A 20,325-nucleotide genomic window follows, 5' to 3' on the forward strand; every position below is an offset into this window, starting at 1 on the left:
GTCATGTGAAAAGTCTGAATAGAAAAGTAATCACTGATGGGGAAAGGAATTTGAGGAAGACCTCCTGAAGCTAACACCTGAGTTATAGACTTTAAAGCAGGAGTCCTAATCCAGGGAATCCATTATCCTGTTTTTTTTTTGTTTGTTTGAAAAATATCTTGATAATTGTATTTCAGCATAATTTATTTGCCTTAGTATTTCTATGTATTTTATACATTTGAAAACATTTTGAGAGGGGAAAATGAAACAAAAATGGTTAAGAATCTTTAGATGCTTTAGATGGAGAGGTAGGAATTCAGGTGGGGATGGACAAAGGATATTCTAGGTGTAGGAAACAGAGGGGCATAGAGACTAGGAAATGTTGAGTATATAGGGGAATGAATGGTTAAGTAGTCCAGTTTATGTGGATCATAGATTATGAAGAGTTGAGCAATACAAGATAACTAAAAAGGTAGATATGGTGATCGAGGATATTTGTTGAATGACAAGCAAAGGAAGTTGAACTTACTAAGCAGGGTTTAACTCTGAAAGGCTTAAGTATGTGTTTATACCCTTGATAGAAATTATGGACTCATGAACAGGCACTGGATTTGTGAAAAAAAATCAAGCTTAATTAAGATGTTTAAAATTAATAGTGAGTCATACAAGTGGAGATGTATAAGATTCTTAGTTGGAAGTGTATTTATAGTACTCAGGTCAGTTCAGGTGGAGAAAGAGTTTTGGATATCATCTGCCTAAAACAATAGTTGAAGCCCTGGGAATGAATAAAATTCTCCAAGGAATCCAAAATAACTTTATCTGTAGCATCCAAGTAATTAATTATATGGAGAACAAAAAGTGAAGAGCATACCCTGGAGGAATAGTTAAAAGTTGTCTGGAAGAGAATAAGGAAATAGAAAGTGGAGAGACCATTTTTAGAAACTAGAGAGCATTATCTTGAATGTTTTGGGAAAAGGGAAGATGGTCTACAGTTTCAAAAACTGGAGAGAGATCAAGGAGGATAAAGACTGAAAACCCATTGGATTTGGTTATGAGGAAATTATTCATAATCACTGAGTTTGACCATGTAGGGTAAGGCTTCAGATTTGGGACACTTGATACATTTTTATTGGTCCTTTAGTTTTTTACACACAGTTATTTGCTTGTATAATATAGCTTCCTTTCCTGGAATTGAGCACTACTCTGTAACAAAGGAGAAAAAAGTAAACTTAGAAAAGCAACTGTTTAGAGCAACCACATTAGACAAACTTAGCAACATTCAGCCCTCCCTTGAACTTTTTGGTGGACAACTCCATTCGTATTCTGTTTCTTTTTTTTTTTTAACCCTTACCTTCCTTCTTGGAATCAGTAGGCAGAAGAGTGTTAAGGGCTAGGCAATGGGGGTCAAGTGACTTGCCCAGGGTCACACAGCTGGGAGATGTCTGAGGCCAGGATTTGAACCCAGTCTCTTGGACTGGCTCCCAATCCAATGAAGCTACCCAGCTGCCCCCTCATATTCTATTTTCATCTCTAACTTGGTATATTCAAAATAAAACTCATCTCCTATCCCAATTTCTCTAAAGTTTCATTTAAATATTTTCTTGCTGTGATTTAATTAATAATCACCCCCCAAAGGAACAAGCAACTTACATAAGAAACATTGGATTTTGGTCATGTGATTTTTAAAGAAGTATATATTACCTATCTCTGTAAATATATTCTATATTTCAATTTAACAGGGTAGTAATAATAAACCCACTCTATTTGTTTCATTCCTCCTATAAGCTTTTTTTGTTTGTTTTTAACATTTTATTAGTTACTTTTGTTATTACTTCCATCACCTCCAATACCCCCCTCCTCAGTTGTTATTTGTGGCATACATAATCCAGCAGAAGAAACCAACTTATTGACTCTGTACAAGAATGCATTTTTGATTCTGTGTCTTGAGTTAATTACCTGTATTTCTAGTTTTATATGATATTACCAGGGATGTCTCACCCATACATTAAACTCAATATGCAAAAAGAGCTTCTCAAAACCTTGCTCTTTTTTATAACTAGAACAGTGTCCTTCAGTTTTTGATATTCCCTCTCTCCCTTCAACTCCTCCATTCCCTGTCACAAAACCTTCCGTATCCCCTGTTCTTCAATCCCACCCATTTTAGCTATAAATATTACAGCAATAAAGCCATAGGTGGAGAAAATTAGTTTAAAATTAAAAGTAGGTATATACCTTTTTCTGAAGCAAGAGAGAATGAACAATATTCCTTGCAACTTTTGAGTGGAAAGAGGGAGATTGAAGTTTTCTTCCACAGACCTCAGTTTTTTCAATAATATAGGAAGCTAAGCCATCTGCTGAAACTGGACATTGGAAACATTGTAAGGGTCAAGAGAGAAGAATCCATAGGGAATTAAAATAGTGTCCCTAATAAGATTTCTAAGCAGCATAGAGGGTAAAGGCAAAGTGAACCTTTAACTTTAGTAACTGTTAAGTAAAATGATTTTACAAGAAAAAGGTTGCCTGACTGGATCTGAATGTTCTAGTAATGTGACTACTTTTAACAGTATTTTCCAAGGTTTTTCACATTTGCTCCTATTGTGCAAGTGTCCATGAATTTAGGCTACCAAGACGAAATGATCTTACATTGAAAATACAAATTCAGTGTTTTCTGAGAGAGAAAAAAAAATATGTATAATAAGATTTGGAATTTGAAACAAAAGAACACAGATGGAATAATATGTTTATTTATAAAGAAATCATCCACTAAAGTCTGCAGTATGATGATACCAAGTTAACACCTTTCTCCAGTCCCAACCCTCCTCACACTGTTGAAGACTTATTATTGCTAACAGCACAAGCTTTAGTGGGTCTTATTAAACCTCAGATGTTTCAAGTATAGTTCCAACAACAAATTGTCATCAAAGGAACTAGCTAGCCCCTGGTTGCTACCAGGTTCTGGTTTTTCAGTTTATAAACACCATTTATATAGAGTTTTATTTATTTTGGTGGAGTTGTTTTCTATTATTTATTTCTATTGCTGAGGTGTTTGCATGGATAACAGGTCCTTTAAATATTGAAATAACTATCACCTATAAAATTATCTGGAATAAGCAGATTACTTGCTTCAAATGACTATTTTGAATACATCAACTTTATAGAATGTTAGCCTTGGAAGGGAACTTAAGAGGTTATCTAGGCCAGCCTCTCAGTGAGGAATTTTGATAACATTCCTAAAAAATGTTTGTCTAGCTTCTGTGGGGCATAGCATATTTACTTTTTTTTTTTAACAGCTAGTTAGTTAAGCTAACTAGAAAGTTCTTTAGATTAAGATGAAATCTGCCTCGATTCTGCCTGTTTGTGTTAGTTCTGCCCTCTTGATTAGTAAAAAGTTTGTTCTCTCTTCCACATGACAGCTTTTGAAATATTTTTATTAGTGTCCCTACTAAAATGGGGCACCTAGAACTGAACACAATACTTGTCTAACCAGTGAAGGATACAGTGGATTATTACATCCCCATATAGACACTGTACTTCAGTTAATGTGACCTAGATTTGGATTAAAATGCTCCTTTGGGTATTTTGGGGGAGTGAGTTTTTAAAATTTTGAATATAGGATTCAGAAAAATATTAAACTCACTAGATAGTGCTGAAGTAAATAAAATAGTCCATGCCCTAATGGAATTTATGATATAGGAAAGAACTCAGAGACCGATAACTATCCATGTCTTTACATGATGTTGCATAATTATATACCTTCCTATATACTTTTCTCCCTATTAAATTTCATCTTGTTTGGTCTTAGAATTACAGCACTATGAAATCTTCTTGAATCTTGATTTAATGAACGTTTTAGTTGCTCCATCTAGTTCTTTGTTAATGACAGATTTGAAAGTTATGTCTATATTGACAAAATGTTAAACCATATAGAACCCTGTCATGACACTGGAGACATCCCTCTAGATCCATGTTGGTGAACCTATGGCATGCATACCAGAGGGGACTACTGCTGCCTTCCCCCTCTCCACCAAGCCTGAGAATGTCACTTGCCCCTCTGCTCAGCAGTCCAATGGGAGCATTTCCTTCCCTGTCTAGGGTAAGGGAGTGACTCAGATGCCATGTGAGGGTTGCAGTTTGAGCACTGGTTCTCTAAAAGGTTTACCATAACTACTCTAGATTGACCGCAATCTATTGAGCTATAATATTCTCTAGTTACAGTTGTTTAGCCAGCTACTGATCTTTTTAAATGTACTGTAATTCAGTCCTTGTATCTTCATTTTGCCTACAAGCATATTCTGAGATTTTTTGAATACCTTATTGAAATTGAGCTATATTTGCTGCATATCTAGTAATCCTATCCAAAAAATTAATAGTATGTTTGCAATGCTATGGGATTAGTGAATTCATCTTCACCCTGGATTACTGTTCATGATTTAAATAAACTATTAAAAATTGACAGATTTAGTGGTTTGTAGTTTATTCATTTTGAAAATTAGAATAACATTTGCTCAGTTTTAGTCTTTTGGCATCTCCTTTATTTGCTAAGATTTTTCATCTCCACCCCTTCCCCTGCCAGTTAAGAGTTTAGCTCAATAACAGCATAATGTTGCCAGCTATGCTCCTTATTTATCAGGGACTACAAATCTCTCTCCCTGGAACACAAAAACTTGTTCTAGGAGAAGAGCCTGTTTTGTCTTCTATGGCAAAACAGAAGGCAGAGTAACAAGTGAAGGAAAAATAAGACTCTTCTCCTTTTCCCACTAAGAGCTGATAGTACCACAGACCTACATGAGGTTGAAGAGAGACTTGCTTAAGTAGCATTAGAAAGGGCAATAACTAGGAATATTTTCACTTGTGGAAAAAAAGTTGATATGGCAAAGACTGTGGAGCAGTGGTTCTCAACCTTTCTAATGCTGAGACCCGGCAATACAGTTCCTCATGTTGCGGTGATCCCAAACCAAAAAATTATTTTGGTGGCTACTTCAAAACTCTAATTTTGCTACAGTTATGATTTGGAATGTAAATACCTGATATGCATTATGTATTCTCATTGCTACAAATTGAAAGGTTGAGAACCGCTGCTGTGGAGCAAGGATTTGAATCAATCTTAAGAATCCACATCTATCTCTTAATACTACATTGCCTAATACCTTTCTCTGGTGCATTTTAATTTTCCTTCTGATCATAGAGTCCTCCAGCTTCAATGATTCCCTCCTACCTCCCCAGTGTTTGGATTCTTGCTAGAAAGGAAACATTTGGGAGCTACAATTTCCTTCCCATCTGACCTATACTATCTCAATAAATAGTTATTATAGTCGAGAGTAGTATAATGGTGGCAAGATACCACTTCGTTTCTATAGGTATCTTCTTTGTTGGCAAGCAAGTTTTAAGAACTCACGTTATCCAGGTCACAGAGGCAAGCACATATCAGTCTTTGCTGTGAGCCAGCCATGTGGAAATCTTGATATGATACCACTACCCTGGTTGCTGTTTTCTTCAAAAAGTTCACTCTAAGATTTCTAATCTCTAAACTATGTTTGGTGAAGGGGGAAGAGAAGCAAAGCAGCTCCTAAGTTGATACGGTTAAGTCCATATGTCTCAACTACAATAAGGCAGCTTTGGGTGGGGGAAGCATGTCTTCCCTCCACATAAGCTCATCTGCTTCACCTTCTCCAGAAAGTAGCATCATGATTTCTTAAAGAAGTTGATTTGCAAATATAATTCATTTGTGCCCAGAACTTTGTGGCAACTAGAAATCAGGAAGACCCAAGTTAAAATTTTGCCTTCTATACTTATAGCCACTTGACTTCTGGGGAAGTCAATTAACCTCTTTCTGTGTCAGTTTTTTCAACTATAAAATGGAGATAATAAAGCACCTACCTTCCAGGTTTGTTGTGAGGATCAAATAAGATAATTTTTAAAGGACTTAGCATATTGCAAAGTGCTGTGTAAGTGCTAGCTATTATAATATGCTGAGAAGAACATATTAGGTATCATACATGAGTTATATATAGAAATTATTTTTAAATGAATCATTTTGTATAGTTACTTGATGTGATTTTTAAGCATTTTATTTTATGTATTTATAGAATGGAAGATGCAGATAATTCTGAAAAGAGCATAAATGAAGAAAATGGAGAAGTGTCGGAGGAGGACCCATCTCAAAATAAGCACAGTCGACACAAAAAAAAGAAGCACAAACATAGAAACAAACACAAGAAACATAAACATTCTTCAGAAGATGACAAGGACAAAAAACATAAACATAAGCATAAACATAAGAAACATAAACGAAAAGAGGTTATTGATGCCTCTGACAAAGAAGGGGCATCTCCAGCAAAAAGAACTAAAATTGATGACTTAGCTTTGCTGGAAGATTTGGAAAAACAGAGAGCTTTAATTAAAGCTGAACTTGATAATGAGTTGATGGAAGGAAAAGTCCAGTCTGGAATGGGGCTAATATTACAGGGTTATGAGTCAGGCTCCGAAGAAGAGGGAGAAATACATGAGAAGGCGAGAAATGGGAATAGATCAACTGCTAGGTCATCAAACACTAAGGGAAAACTTGAACTCGTAGACAATAAAAATAGTTCAAAGAAACGAAGCAAAAGCAGATCAAAAGAACGGACTAGACATAGATCTGATAAAAAGAAAAGCAAGGGAAGCATTGAAGGAGTTAAAGAAAAAACAACCAGAAGTAAGTCTAAGGAAAGAAAAAAGTCCAAGAGTCCATCTAAAAGAAGCAAATCTCAAGATCAAGCAAGAAAATCAAAATCCCCAGCACTTAAAAGGCGATCTCAGGAGAAAATTGGAAAGGCCAAATCCCCTACTGAGGATAAGATTAAATTAGAAGATAAAAGTAAATCAAAAGATAGAAAGAAATCTCCAATTATAAATGAAAGCAAAAGTCGTGATCGTGGGAAAAAATCCAAATCTCCAATAGAACTAAGAAGCAAATCCAAAGACAGAAGGTCAAGATCCAAAGATAGAAAATCCAAAAGATCTGAGATTGACAAAGAAAAGAAGCCAATTAAATCTCCCTCTAAAGATGCTTCCTCTGGAAAAGAAAATAGGTCCCCAAGTAGAAGACCAGGTCGTAGTCCTAAAGGAAAAAGTTTATCTCCAAAACAGCGTGATAAATCCAGAAGGAGTAGGTCCCCTCTACTTAATGATCGGAGATCCAAGCAAAGTAAATCACCATCTCGGACTCTGTCTCCTGGTAGAAGAGCTAAGAGTCGATCAGTGGAAAGAAAACGAAGAGAACCAGAAAGGAGAAGACTTTCTTCTCCAAGGTAATTTATTTAAAATTTTGAAGTTCTCCTTTTAATAAATTTACCAATATAGGTGTTTAGATTTTGTGCTATCTTTTAAAAATAATTTTAGTTAATATTTTGAACTATGTTTTAAAGGGTTATGGGCAAACTGTCCAATTCATATAATAAATGAATACTCTTTTTTTAAATTTAATTTTATTTAGTAAATTTAGAACATTATTCTTTGGTTTCAAGAATTATATTCTTTCCCTCCCTCCTCTCCACCCACCCTTCCTGAAGCCTACACACAATTCCATTGGATTGAATACTCATTTTTTAAATAGGAATGGGAAATGGGCTGGGTAATGAAACTGTTCACTATGAGAATACTGTTGACTGTAACTTTAGAATTTGAAGTGTTCTTGATTCAGGTTTGTGTCCAATTTAGTAACTTTGTTTATAAGAAATAATTTGGTTGAGGAAGCTAGCATAAGCCCAGTTGTAACAAAAAGTAATGAATTATGGGGGAAAGTTTTTCAGTCTGGAGAAACATCTTCATTCTACCTTGTATAAAGATATTTAAGATATATTCTAACTTGAAAATATTTCTTCCTGTTTGCAGTGTGGGAAAGTTTAAATTATTGGTTAGCCTTAGATCATTAGTTGAGCTCATAAAATCATGAATTTGTAGCTAGAAAGGACCTCTGAGGTCATCTGGTCCTATCTTCTTGTTTTATAGATAAGGAAGCTAAGGCTGAGAGAGATTGTGGATTGCCCAAGGTCACACAGGTAGTAAAGGGCAGGATCAGAATTTCAACATAAATTCTTTCAACTATCTTTTCATTGTGGCATTCTATTTGCAGAAATCTAAAGGGTACTACATTTGGATCCAACTCTTAGTTTCCATAGTTGTGAAAAGAGGGGGTTGGTTTAGTTGGCCTCTTAAGAGTCCCTTTTAGGCTTTGATCAATGATCCTATGATCATTGATCTAATACATTATTTCTAGAATAATTGTAGTCTTTTTGCTATAACTTTAATATTTACAGCCCCTATCCTATACTTGAAGTCCTTCTAGTTGTAATCTCTTTGACATAATAATGTTGTGTCATTTAGGACTTTAGTGGAAAAATACATTTACAATATTTCTAAAGAATAAAATAATTAGAATAGGATTTGAATGGAAGAATATTTTTAAATTATTCCTAAAAAGTGTTCTACTTTGTATCCTTTTAAAAGATTTTTAGGAGGTCAATACATCGAGGATCTGCCAGTGCAGTCTATCTATAATTTAGTAAGATTGTTGTAGAGATTAATAAGGAGATAGCATGGTCCAGAGGATAAAATGTTGAAATTGGGAAAATATGCATTCCACCTGTCTTTGCACAGGCCAAACATTTAACCTCTTCTTACCTTAGTTGCTCATCTGTCAAATAAGAGTTTTGAAGCAAAAGGCTTCTAAGGTCCGTTTTCAATTCTAAATATATGATTTTATGATTGAGATTCAGAGCAGTTGTGGTTGGCCATGCCAAGATAAATGGCAGAACCAAATTCTAAACCCAAGTCTTCTTGATTGCCAGTTCAGTATTTTATCATGCTATGTTGCTTCTTAAGGAGAGCTGGTGGTGTAGTGAAAAGAACTCAAATCTGGAAAGGACCTGTGTTCCCCCTCTTGGTTCTTAAGTGACTTTGGAAAAATATTTCATCTCTTTAGAGTTTTTAAGGACTCTTCCAAGGACCTAATCTATGATCTTAATCTATATATGAGAGGTGATAAATTAGGAATATTAGAAGTCCGCATTTTCAGTGATATATTTGATTTTGCTATAATGTTAGAGAATACAATTATTTATTCATCTGAACTAAAAGTAGACACTTGGTCATTTCCATGTGAAGATAATTAGATATTTAAGATATTACTAATTGAACATTTACTTTGGTATTTGGATTTGGTCTTAGATTTCTGTACTTATTATTTTTCCTAAATCTCCCCATATGTGTGTGTGTGTGTGTGTGTGTGTGTGTATGTATATATATGTATGTATATATATATAATAGAATGGAATTTTAGCCTTAGAAAATGAATTAGAGATTATTTAGTATAATTCTTAATATTGTACACATAAACATTAACTTTTTTGTAGACATCAGACTTTTAGTATAATTTAAATTTAAACTACATTGAAAAGCTACACAAACTTTTCTTTATTTTATAATGTTTTAGTTTTTAAAAACTAATTTTCAAAAAAATCCTGACAGAGGGGCAGCTATGTGGCTTAGTGAATGAGAGGTCCTGGGTACAAATTTGGCCTCAGACATCTAGATGTGTGACTCTGGGCAAGTCACTTAACCCTAAACTACCACTTAGCCTTACCACTCTTCTTCCTTGGAACCAATATACGATATTAATTCTAAGACAGAAGGTAAGGATTAAAAAAAAAAAAGAAAAGGAAATTCTCTGATGTACACATTACTTTGTTGTGGAAAAAGCTATTTTGTGTAGACAGCTCTTCTTACTCTTACTTTCTTACTAGGTATATGGAGCAAAGCTCCAGGCCTTGACTTAATTATCAGGGTCATGAAATAGATTTTTTTTATAACTGTATTTGTGTTTTGAGCTGTAAAAATTCAAGACTTTAAGTGTCTTTAAAGGTACATTTCCAGGTGGGTTACAGAACTGGAATTTTATTCTACAAGAATATTTTCTCTTTTCTGTGTGTTCTCATTCTTTTTTTTTTCATGGTATAAGATAGAGAAGAGTTCATTTTTATTGTTTCTAATATTTATTGAATGATTTTATGTGTCTTGTTCTTAATTTTAAAAGCAGGCTAGAAAGTTTTTAAGAATCTGTGACAGTTTTCTTTCTTTTTTAATTTATTTAGACTATTTTTCCATAGTTTCATGATTCGTGATTTTTCCCACCCCTTTTCCCTCCTCCCTCCTGGAGTTGCTAAGCAATTCCACTGGGTTATACATGAATCATTATTCAAAACATATTTCTATGTTATTCATACTTGCAAAAGAGTGTAGTTCCTTTACTTTTAACTACTTAACAATATAAAGAATTTTATGTGCCTTATCCCTGTTGTCCTCATCAAGAAGAATTTTAGAAGGGACTATTTCCTTAGTGCAGAAAATGAAGGACGGGTTTGAGGACTCTACCTTCTCATAAGGGAATGGAAATACCTAGAAGCTTTAGAAGAGCTAAGGAGAGAGACTTATTTTGCCTCACCTCTAGAGGGGTCTGAATGTCTTCCTCCTTGTAATAATAACAATAAATAACTTACTCTCAGAAGAATAATTTTACCCCTTCCAACACTTTTGTGAACTACAGCGACAGTCTCCACTCTGCTTTTGGGAAGAATAGTATTTACTTTTGAAAATTACAAGTAATGTTTTAAGGTTTTAGATAAGTAATATGAGAAATGTAATCTTTTCCTGCTAAAGTTTTGGCCAGCCTACTAATTAGAAATAGAAACTGTCTTTGATTTCTGTTTTGGTTGCATGTCTAATTATCGTGGCAGGTAGACAGGGCTGCTTAGGTCAACTTCCACCATTGAAAGAATAATAGATTTAGAGCTATAAGGGATATGAGAGGCTATTAGACCCAGCTCCATAATTTTGTATATAAGAAAACCGAGTCACCACAAGAGTAAGTGACTTGCCCAGGGTCACACTAAGTGTCAGAGGTAAGATTTGGATCCAGGTCTTTCTGACTCCCAAGTCCAGCACCCAATGGATTTATAACATTTTATAGTGATTTCATCCAGGCCTTTAGGACTCCTGAGAAACTTTTTTCAGTGCCTAGCAGTACTCTTTTTCCTGCTCAAAAACCTTTTTAGAGTTGCCTGGGAGTACTGAGAGGTTAAGTGACTTGTCTAAAGTCTTCTATCTAATAAATGTCGGAGGCGGAACCCAAACAGATCTTCCTGACAGTGGTCAGTTTTCTTTCTTATATGTTATATAATTTTATTTCAACCTCTTTTTAAAAGCTGTGTCTTGTGTCTTAGAATCAAAGGCAGAAGAGGGTTAAGGGCTAGGCAGTTTGGGGTTAAGTAACCTGCCCAGTGTCACACAACTAGGAAAAACATTAAAAAACAAAACAAAAAAAAACAAGTTTCAACAAACATAGTAGAAGTAAAATCCTCTTATTTGGGTGATTTCTAAAAGCTTTTACATATTGTGTGTCACTTTAATGTAAATACCATACAAGAGAAGTGATTTTGCATTGAGTTCTTTTTAAATCACAGCATTTTAAATGTTTTACTCTTAATTATTCACATTAATTGAACTGCTAATTGAACATTGTGGGAAATACTCTACTTCAATGAATGAGCAATAGTTTATAATTATCAGAACAGTGCCAGAAATGCTACTGGCCTTTATATTGTAATTACATTGTATACATTAATGTACTTACAAAGTTTTTTTTTATAACAGCCTGTTCTTTTTCAGGACTCTTTCCTTTCATTCTTACTTTTCTCCCTTATCTAGTCTCCATAGCCATTATGTATATCAGATTCTCATCTCTTACCTAGGTTTTTTGAAGTGGTCTTCCTGCCTCTGTCCTCTATTTGACTACCAAATATTTTTAAAGAATAAATCTAACTCTGTCATTCCACTAAGTAGAAAATTTCTGTTGCTTCTAGGGTAAAACCCAAACCTCTCTGTTGACCATTTAAAGAAGTCCTTTTCATTCTAGCTTTTTAACATTCCTTTCCAGACTTCTTTCTTATACATGCTATGTTCCAGTTAAACTAGCTCACTTTTTAGTTCCAGAACATCAACATTCTCTCTTCCTCTTAAACTGGAATTTAAACAGACTGGCACACAAACCTGAAATGCACTTCATTCTCACCTTCACCCTTTAGAATACCCAGAGTCACACATACACTCACATTCCATGACCTGCTCTAGTCCAACAAGCCAGACTTCTTACCCATTTAAAAGTTTGAGAATGGATTGCGATAGTTTCAGTCCCAACACCTCTAGCCATGCTCTTGACTGGATAAAACAGTGGCAGCAAGCACCAGGGTCCCTCTCATTCCTGAGGAGAAGGGACCCCTGCCTGACCAGATAACCACTTTGAGAGCACCTAGGCTTTTGCTCCTATACCCAGGTCAAATGATTACTTTGGGTCTCCACCAGAGTTTCCTCTGGTTTTGTTCTACCCAGCCATAGCTCACCACTCATCCTCTACCTCCCAGCTGGAGAGGTGAGTGGTGCACCCTTGACCAAGACTCTGCTTCCCACCTCAGCCAGTGGGTGCTGGCCTTCACCTTCATTGTGCCACAGATGGCTTTCATGTGAGTCCCAAGTGTCTATTAGTGTATTGGTTAAGACTTCTTGGCTCCTGTTCCTTCAGATTCATTTGTTACCGTCTATGGGAAGTGTTTCTTGATTCCCTTAGTTCAGTGATGGTGAGCCTTTTGGGGACCCTGTGGCATGCCCCACCCACCCCTGCATTCTAGGTGGGCTGAGGGAGGGGGCAGGCTGTAGTGGGGGGGGGGGGGCGTCCAGGCTGATCAGGCCTGCAGAGGCAGGACCACACAGCAGATTGTGCTCAGCCCCTGAGACAGTGAGGCTAGAATGCCTCACCCCTTGTATTTGGGGATGGGGCCAGGCTCCCAAGAGGCTAAGTCAGGGGCCTGCCTATACCCACAGAGAGGTCTCTGCATGCCATCTTTGGTATGTATGCCATGGGTTTGCATTATGGTCCTAGTTGATAGTGTACTCCTGTACTCCCTATTAAATAATCATGTATATACTTAGTTTTTTGCATGTTGTATGTTTCCAAAAGAGTAAAAGCTGACTTTTTGGATTTAGTGGGTGCTTAGTAAAATACTTTTTGGGTTGTGAAGCATTTTCCTTGACATATTGTTTACATCAGATTGTATAATTTTTTTTAAACCCTTACCTTTTGTCTTAGAATCAATACTGTGTATTGGCTCCAAGGCAGAAGATCAGTAAGGGCTAGACAATTGGGATTAAGTGACTTATCCAGGGTCACACAACTTGGAAGTATCTGAATGGAAATTTGACCCCAGGACTTACTGTCTGTGGGCCTGGCTCAATTCACTGAACCACGTATTCCCCCTTCATAATCTTTTTATGAAATTGCCTATTTATATTGATATATAATTCTAAATTGGGGGTATTATATAAAGTTTCCAGTGTGTGTTTGTGTATATATAATTCATTTTATTAAGCATCAACTATGTGCAGAAGATACAGAGAATCAAACAGTATTTTCCTTCAAGGTGGATACATATTACAGGGGAATTATAACATGTTTAAAAATAAGTTATACAAAGTATGTACAAAAGAATGTACAAGAAAGTTAGCTGTGGAAAGGAAAAGACCTAGCTCTTAAAGACTAGCAAAAGAGTAAGGAATGGAAAGGAATGAAGAAATTTGAAGTATGGAATGGGAAAAGAGAGAATGACCTCTTCACCCTAAAGTAGGAGATGAGACCTTCTGCTAAAGAAGAAGGGATATAGAATGTATGGAGTCTGCTTGAAATGACCATTATGAAGAGGGTGATAAAGTGCTTGTTGTTCAGTATGTCCATAGTGCCTAATTCCATTTGGAATTTTCTTGGTAAAGATAACTGAAGTGATTTCCCATTTCCTTCTCCAGCTCACAGTTTATTTGATAGATGAGGAAACCGAGGCAAACAGGGTTAAGTGACCTGCCCAGGGTTACACAGCTAGGAAGTATCCATGGCTAAATTTGAAGGCCAGTCCCCAGGCCTGGCTCTCTATTTACTATGTCACATAATAAGGTTCAGGAAAAACTAAAAAGATTTCTATGCAGCATGTTGGAGCTAGTTGAGATTAATAGCATAAATTTTCAGTGAGTATATTAAGCATGGTTGTATTACTTTTTTCAGTATTGTTCAGCAGCTCATGAATGGGATCAAAGAAGTTAGGTGGCAGGAGTTATTTGGGAATGGAATTTGAAAGGCTGTGTCTGGCAATAGAACAAAGGGACTAGGCATTCAGAGAAAATTGGTAGTGTGCAGTTGATCTGACCAACAATAGGGTTAAGACTGTTAAGTCAGGAAAGGGAGGCCAGAGCAGAAGTGGTACCCTGGGAAATACAGAGAATCTTGGAGACAGTCTAACTTCAAAACAATTCTCTTTAAAGGTAGGTTTTTGCAATTGTAAAAGTATATTTAATCATGTGGAATACTATTCCTTTCTCAATGAAATTATGAATCATTACTCTTCCGTAAATTTTTCTTCTGAAGCTTAACTTTGTAGTTTTAAATAAATTATGTTTTAACTTCTTCTTTGCTGTCATTTATAACTTTAAATTAGCCCACGAAAACTTGCTGTGTAAAATGCAAGAATAAACATTTATAATCTATATTCAACAGTTTTCAATCATTGGTTTCATTGCAAACCTTCTACTACCCCATTCCTTCTAAGACCCTTACTCAGCAAATTGACATTCAGAGCACTTCAGCCTGGAATACCTTCCAGTCTTAAACTCTTCTTCCTTTCAGGTACTCCAAAGTGATGAAACTAACTTCCTTGCTGTTGTTCCTAACACAAGACAATCCCATTTCCATACTCTGGTGATTTCACTATCTCTACTTTCCATGCTTAGGTTATTATTATCCCATCTCACTTCTGGCAGCTTCCCTGGCTTCCTTCAAGTATTAGCTAAAACTCATTTTTCTGTGGAAAGCCTTCCTTCTTTTATGTCCAGTTTATCTCATATATATCTCGTTTTATAGTTTATGTTCTCTCTCCCATTAGACTCAGCTCCTTGAGGTCAGGAACTGTCTTTTGCCTTTTTATGTATCTCCAGCTCTTAGCACAATGCCTGGTACGTAGTAGGCACTTAAACTATCGATTGACTTTTTAGCAGTGTCTTCCTGTTTCCTATCATGCTAGGGTATCAGCACAGTAATGAAACTAGCACCTTTCTGCCTAAGCTTTGAGCTTAGATAGGAACTGCTACCTAAGTAAGGTTAAACTTTATAGGACTCTAAGGTAGGTTGTATTCTAAATCTCTTTGTTATCAAAAACAATTTTATATTGGGATGCAGGTAGTCATCTCTCTATTGGAAGCAAGCTCATTTGCTAAAATGACTAGAATATTTTTGAAAATTTCCTCCCCTTTATTGCCCCATTTTAGAAAAATGTATATAAATTATGCCATTTGTCTTTATATTATAGTCATTTCCATTCTTGTTCCACCAGGCTGAACAAACATTCCCTTTGTGTCAGAGAAAGAGTTAAAACAAAAACATTTTTAACAGTTACCACATCTGACAACGTATCTAATATTTGCCCTAGTATTCTCCTGCCTCTACCACAAGGGTGAAGATGTATCATTACCTGTTCTGTGGGAGTTTGACTTTTTGTTAACTTTTCATTTACTAGTAGCCATATATGTTCTTTTTTTTCTGTTTATTTAATTCTGCATCCTTTTATACAAACATTTCTCTGAATTTTTCATAACATTTTTTATGGGGGAAATAAGAGAAAAAGACACCTATGTAAAATCTGTAAGCTTTTGCACAAATAAATTGAAGGAAGACAAAATTAGAAAAGAAACTAGAATGAAAAATACTTTGCCCTAAATATCAATATTCAAATCCTCCAAGCAAAAAGCACCAAAAATCATTCCCCAATAGATTAATTGGCCTAAGGATGTGAATGGTTTTGAAAAAGAGAATTGTAAACTGTAACCCAAATCAGAGGGCAAAGATAGAAAGGTCCCACATACACCAATGGTCACAAAAGTACTTTTTTTTTAGTAGTAAAGGCAAGTAAATAAGGTAAATGCTTATTGACTGGGAGGGATGGCTAAACAATAATAATTCCATTTCATTTATATACTGTAATTTTTTTAGCCATTGTTTAATCAGTGAACATCTACTTTGTTTTATGATTATTTTGTTGTTATAGACCTTTTTTTACAACAATAAAATTTCATTTATATTGTTGTAATCACTGTATAATTATTCTCTTGGTTCTTCTCATTTTGTTCTGTGTTAGTCCATACCAGTCTTCTCATACTTCCCTGAATTCTTAATATTTGTTTCTTATATCATAATAATACTCCATTCTATAAGTCTACCACATTTTGTTTAGCCATTCCTCCCAGGCAATAGATATTTACTTTATTTACATTTCTTTGCTACCAAAAGAAAAAGTGCTACTGTTCATATGTTTATATAATATGTAACCTTTCTTTCTGTCTTTGATCTCTGTGGTTTGGGCTACAGTTTACAATTCTCCATTTGATAACCATTCATATCCCTTGGCCAGTTACATTTTGGGAACTGATTTTTGATGCCTTTTGCTTTTTAAATTTTATATAGTTGTCTTTTATGATTTCCTTCATCTTTTTTTTTAATCCTTTGTTAAAGAGTTCTCCACTTTGCCATAGTTATGTAAGGAACCTAATCTTGTTGTCTTCTGAATTTTAGGTTGTGACCTTTTTATATTTAGATTGAATATTCATATTAATCATACTGTGTTATAGTGTAAGATGTTGATCTATTCCCAATTTCTACCAAATTGCTCATTTTTTTTTTTTGCTACTTGTCAAAAAAAGAAATAATTTATACTTTTGGGTATATCATAGGGTTACTACTATTTTTCTGCTTTTTACTTTATAATTTTCTCATTATTTCCTTTGAGATCTAAAACCTTTTGTTCATTGATAAGTTCTCTGGAGTTTCCCTTTGATGTACGACTACACTAAAATTCTAAAACAATTTAAATAACCATTTCATTTTCAATCTCAAATTATTTGTCTTCCAGTATTTATAAATTTTTTTCATTTGCTTTTTTGTCATAATATTGTATGTAAATCTTGGTGTAACTTAGAAGGTTATTTCCTAAGTGCTTTGTGTACTTTGTAGTTTTTAAATAGAATTTCTCTAATTCATAGGTTTTATATTCAGCTACCTTTTTTAAATCCTTACCTTCTGACTTAGACTCAATATTATGTTAGTTCCAATGCAGAAGAACAAGGGCTGCTATAGCTAGCACTTCAGAAATTGTGTCAAATAAGAGTGGGAAGAGGGTGCTTCCTAACTTTTCCATTGCAAACAGGGGAGCTACCTCTTGATTTCAAATATGTTCCTTTTATCATATTAAATAATTTTAGAGTTTTATTGTCATGCAAAACACTTGTAAAAAGCAAATACATAAATAACCAAAACTCCCAAATAAAAACATAAATATACTGATGTGAAAGACTTCAACATTTCCTTCTCTAGAGGTGGCTAGCATTCCCTGCCATAAGTCTTTCAGAATTGTCCCAGATCACTGCATTGCTGAGAGTAGCCAAATTTCACAGATAATCATTGTGTAATATTGCTGCTATTGTGTACAATGTTGTCCCATTCTGCTTATTTCCCTCTGCATCAGTTCCTGCAGATCTTTCCAGCTTTTTCTGAAATCATCTTACTTATCATTTCTTTTATTTTTTTTTAAACTCCTACCTTCTGTCTTAAAATCAATACTCTGTATTGGTTCCAAGACAGAAGAGTGGTAAGGGCTAGGGGGTTGAGTGACTTGCCCCGGGTCATACAGCTAGGAAGTGTTTGAGGCCAGATTTAAACCTCAGACTGCCTTGCCTGTCTCTAGACCTGGCTCTCAATCCACTGAGCTACCCAGTTGCCCCCTATAATTTCTTTTTTCTTTTTTTTTTAATTTTATAGTATTTTATTTGATCATTTCCATGCATTATTCATTAAAGACAAAGATCATTTTCTTTTCCTCCTCCCCACCCCCAGTAGCCAACACGTGATTCCACTGGGTATCACATGTGTTCTTGATTCGAACCCATTGCCATGTTGTTAATATTTGCATTAGAGTGTTTGTGTAGAGTCTCTCCTCTGTCATGTCCCCTCAACCGCTGTAGTCAGGCAGTTGCTTTTCCTCGGTGTTTCTACTCCCACAGTTTGTCCTTTGCTTATGGATAGTGTTTTTTCTCCTAGATCCCTGCAGATTGTTCAGGGACATTACCCCGCCACTAATGGAGAAGTCCATTACGTTCGATTATACCACAGTGTATCAGTCTCTGTGTACAATGTTCTCCTGGTTCTGCTCCTCTCGCTCTGCATCACTTCCTGGAGGTCCTTCCAGTCTCCATGGAATTCCTCCACTTTATTATTCCTTTTTGCACAATAATATTCCATCACCAACATATACCACAATTTGTTCAGCCATTCCCCAATTGATGGGCATCCCCTTGTTTTCCAATTTTTGGCCACCACAAAGAGCGCAGCTATGAATATTTTTGTACAAGTCTTTTTGTCCATTATCTCTTTGCCCCCTATAATTTCTTAAAGCACAATAGTATTTCATCACCAACATGTGCTACAATTTGTTCAGCCATTCCCCAATTGAGGGACATCTTCTCAATTTCCAATTCTTTGCTACTACAAAAAGAGCTACTATTAATATTTTTGTACAAGTAGGTATTTTCCCTTTTTTAAATAACTTTTTGAGATGCAGGCTCAGTAGTGGAATTATCAGATCAGAGGCTATGCACAGTTTTATAGCTCTTTGGGCATAGCTTCAAATAGCTCTTCAGAATAGTTGGTTCAGTTTACAACTCCGCCAACAATGCATTGGTGTTCCAATTTTGTCACATTCCCTCCAACATTTACTACTTTCGTTTACTGTCATGTTGGCCAATCTGATGTAAGGTATATTGCAGGTGTTTTAATTTGTGTTTCTCTAATTGAGTGATTTAGAATATTTTTTCATATGATTATTGATGACTGATTTTTTTTTATCTGAAAAATTACTTGTTCATTATACCCTTTAACCATTTGTTAATTGGGGAATGGCTTGTATTCTTATAAATTTGACTTAGTTTGCTATAAATTTAAGAAGCTAGATCTTTATCAGAGACATTTGTTAGAAATTTTTTTTCCCTTCTAATCTTGGTTAGATTAATTTTGTTTGTGCAAAAGCTTTTTAATTTAATATACTACAGTTATTAATTTTATCTTATAATATTTCTTTTTGGTCATAAATTTTTCCCTTCTCCAAAGATATGCCAGGTAAACTATTCTTTGTTCCCCTAATTTAGTTATGGTATCACTCTTTATATCTAAATCATATATCCATTTGGACTGTATCTTGGTATAAGGTGTGAGAATAATGGTCTATACCTAGATTTTGCCATACTACTTCCCAGTTTTTCCATTTTTTTAAAATAATGAGTTCTTAGAAATGTAGAAGAAAAACATATGCTCAATCGCATAGTTTGATGGGGATATGATTAGGATTTTGATGTTAAAAAATCGCACTACTGCAAGTATGAATAACGTGGAAATAGGTTTTGAACAATGATACATGTATAACCCAGTGGAATTGCTTTTCAGCTCTGGGAGGGGGGAAGTAAGGGGGTTAAAAGTTATGAATCATGTAAACATGGAAAAATACTCTAAAGGAAAATAAAAGAGAGATTCTATGAAACAGATATGGAAAAAAGAGTATATCCCAGGCAAGTTGTAGTTGAGTCTTTTCAATTGTGTACAATTTTCATAACCCTATTGGGGTTTCTTGGCAGAGATAATAAGTGGTTTGCTATTGCTTTCTCCAGCTCATTTTATAGATGAGAAAACTGAGGCAAACATTAAATGATTTACCTAGGGTAGTAAGTTTCTGGGGTCGAATTTGAACTCATGAACACCAGTCTTCCTGATTCCAGGAACAATACTCTATCCATTGAACCCCTTAGCTGTCTTATCCCCAGACAAGGTAAGAAGACTAATTAAAAGACACAGAAACAGTACATACAGTTTTTATGTTAGGAACAAAGAGAAAGCTATTTGGGATGGATTTCAGTGTATGGAAGCAGGAATAATTTATATGGGAAATAAAATATTGGTTCACTTTCAGCAAAGATGAATAAATAAATAAAAATAAAATAGTTCTTATTCCAAAAGCTTGGATTTTTGTGTTTATCAAACACTAGGTTACTAAAATCATTTATCCCTATATATTGTATATGTATATCTACTCTGCCCCAATGACATACCATTCTATTTCTTAGTACCAGATTATTTTGATGATTGCTGCTTTTTATAGTACAATTTGAGATCTGGTACTG

General features: G+C 35.1%; 1 protein-coding gene across 9 annotated transcripts in view; it reads left to right on the plus strand.

The window, feature by feature from the left end:
* PRPF4B (pre-mRNA processing factor 4B) overlaps nt 1-20,325 on the plus strand; it is a 51,828-nt gene that overhangs the window by 2,907 nt on the left and 28,596 nt on the right. For all 9 annotated transcript variants that reach the window (XR_008917592.1, XR_001629042.2, XR_008917591.1 and 6 more), the window contains exon 2: nt 6,066-7,268. Coding sequence is in view for 1 of the 9 variants with exons in the window: in XM_001378416.5 (XP_001378453.3) it covers nt 6,066-7,268 (1,203 nt within the window). In the remaining 8 variants the exon portion in view is untranslated. The remainder of the gene's footprint in view (nt 1-6,065; nt 7,269-20,325) is intronic.

The sequence above is a fragment of the Monodelphis domestica genome, chromosome 3 (assembly GCF_027887165.1).
Source record: "Monodelphis domestica isolate mMonDom1 chromosome 3, mMonDom1.pri, whole genome shotgun sequence".
NCBI lineage: Eukaryota > Metazoa > Chordata > Mammalia > Didelphimorphia > Didelphidae > Monodelphis > Monodelphis domestica.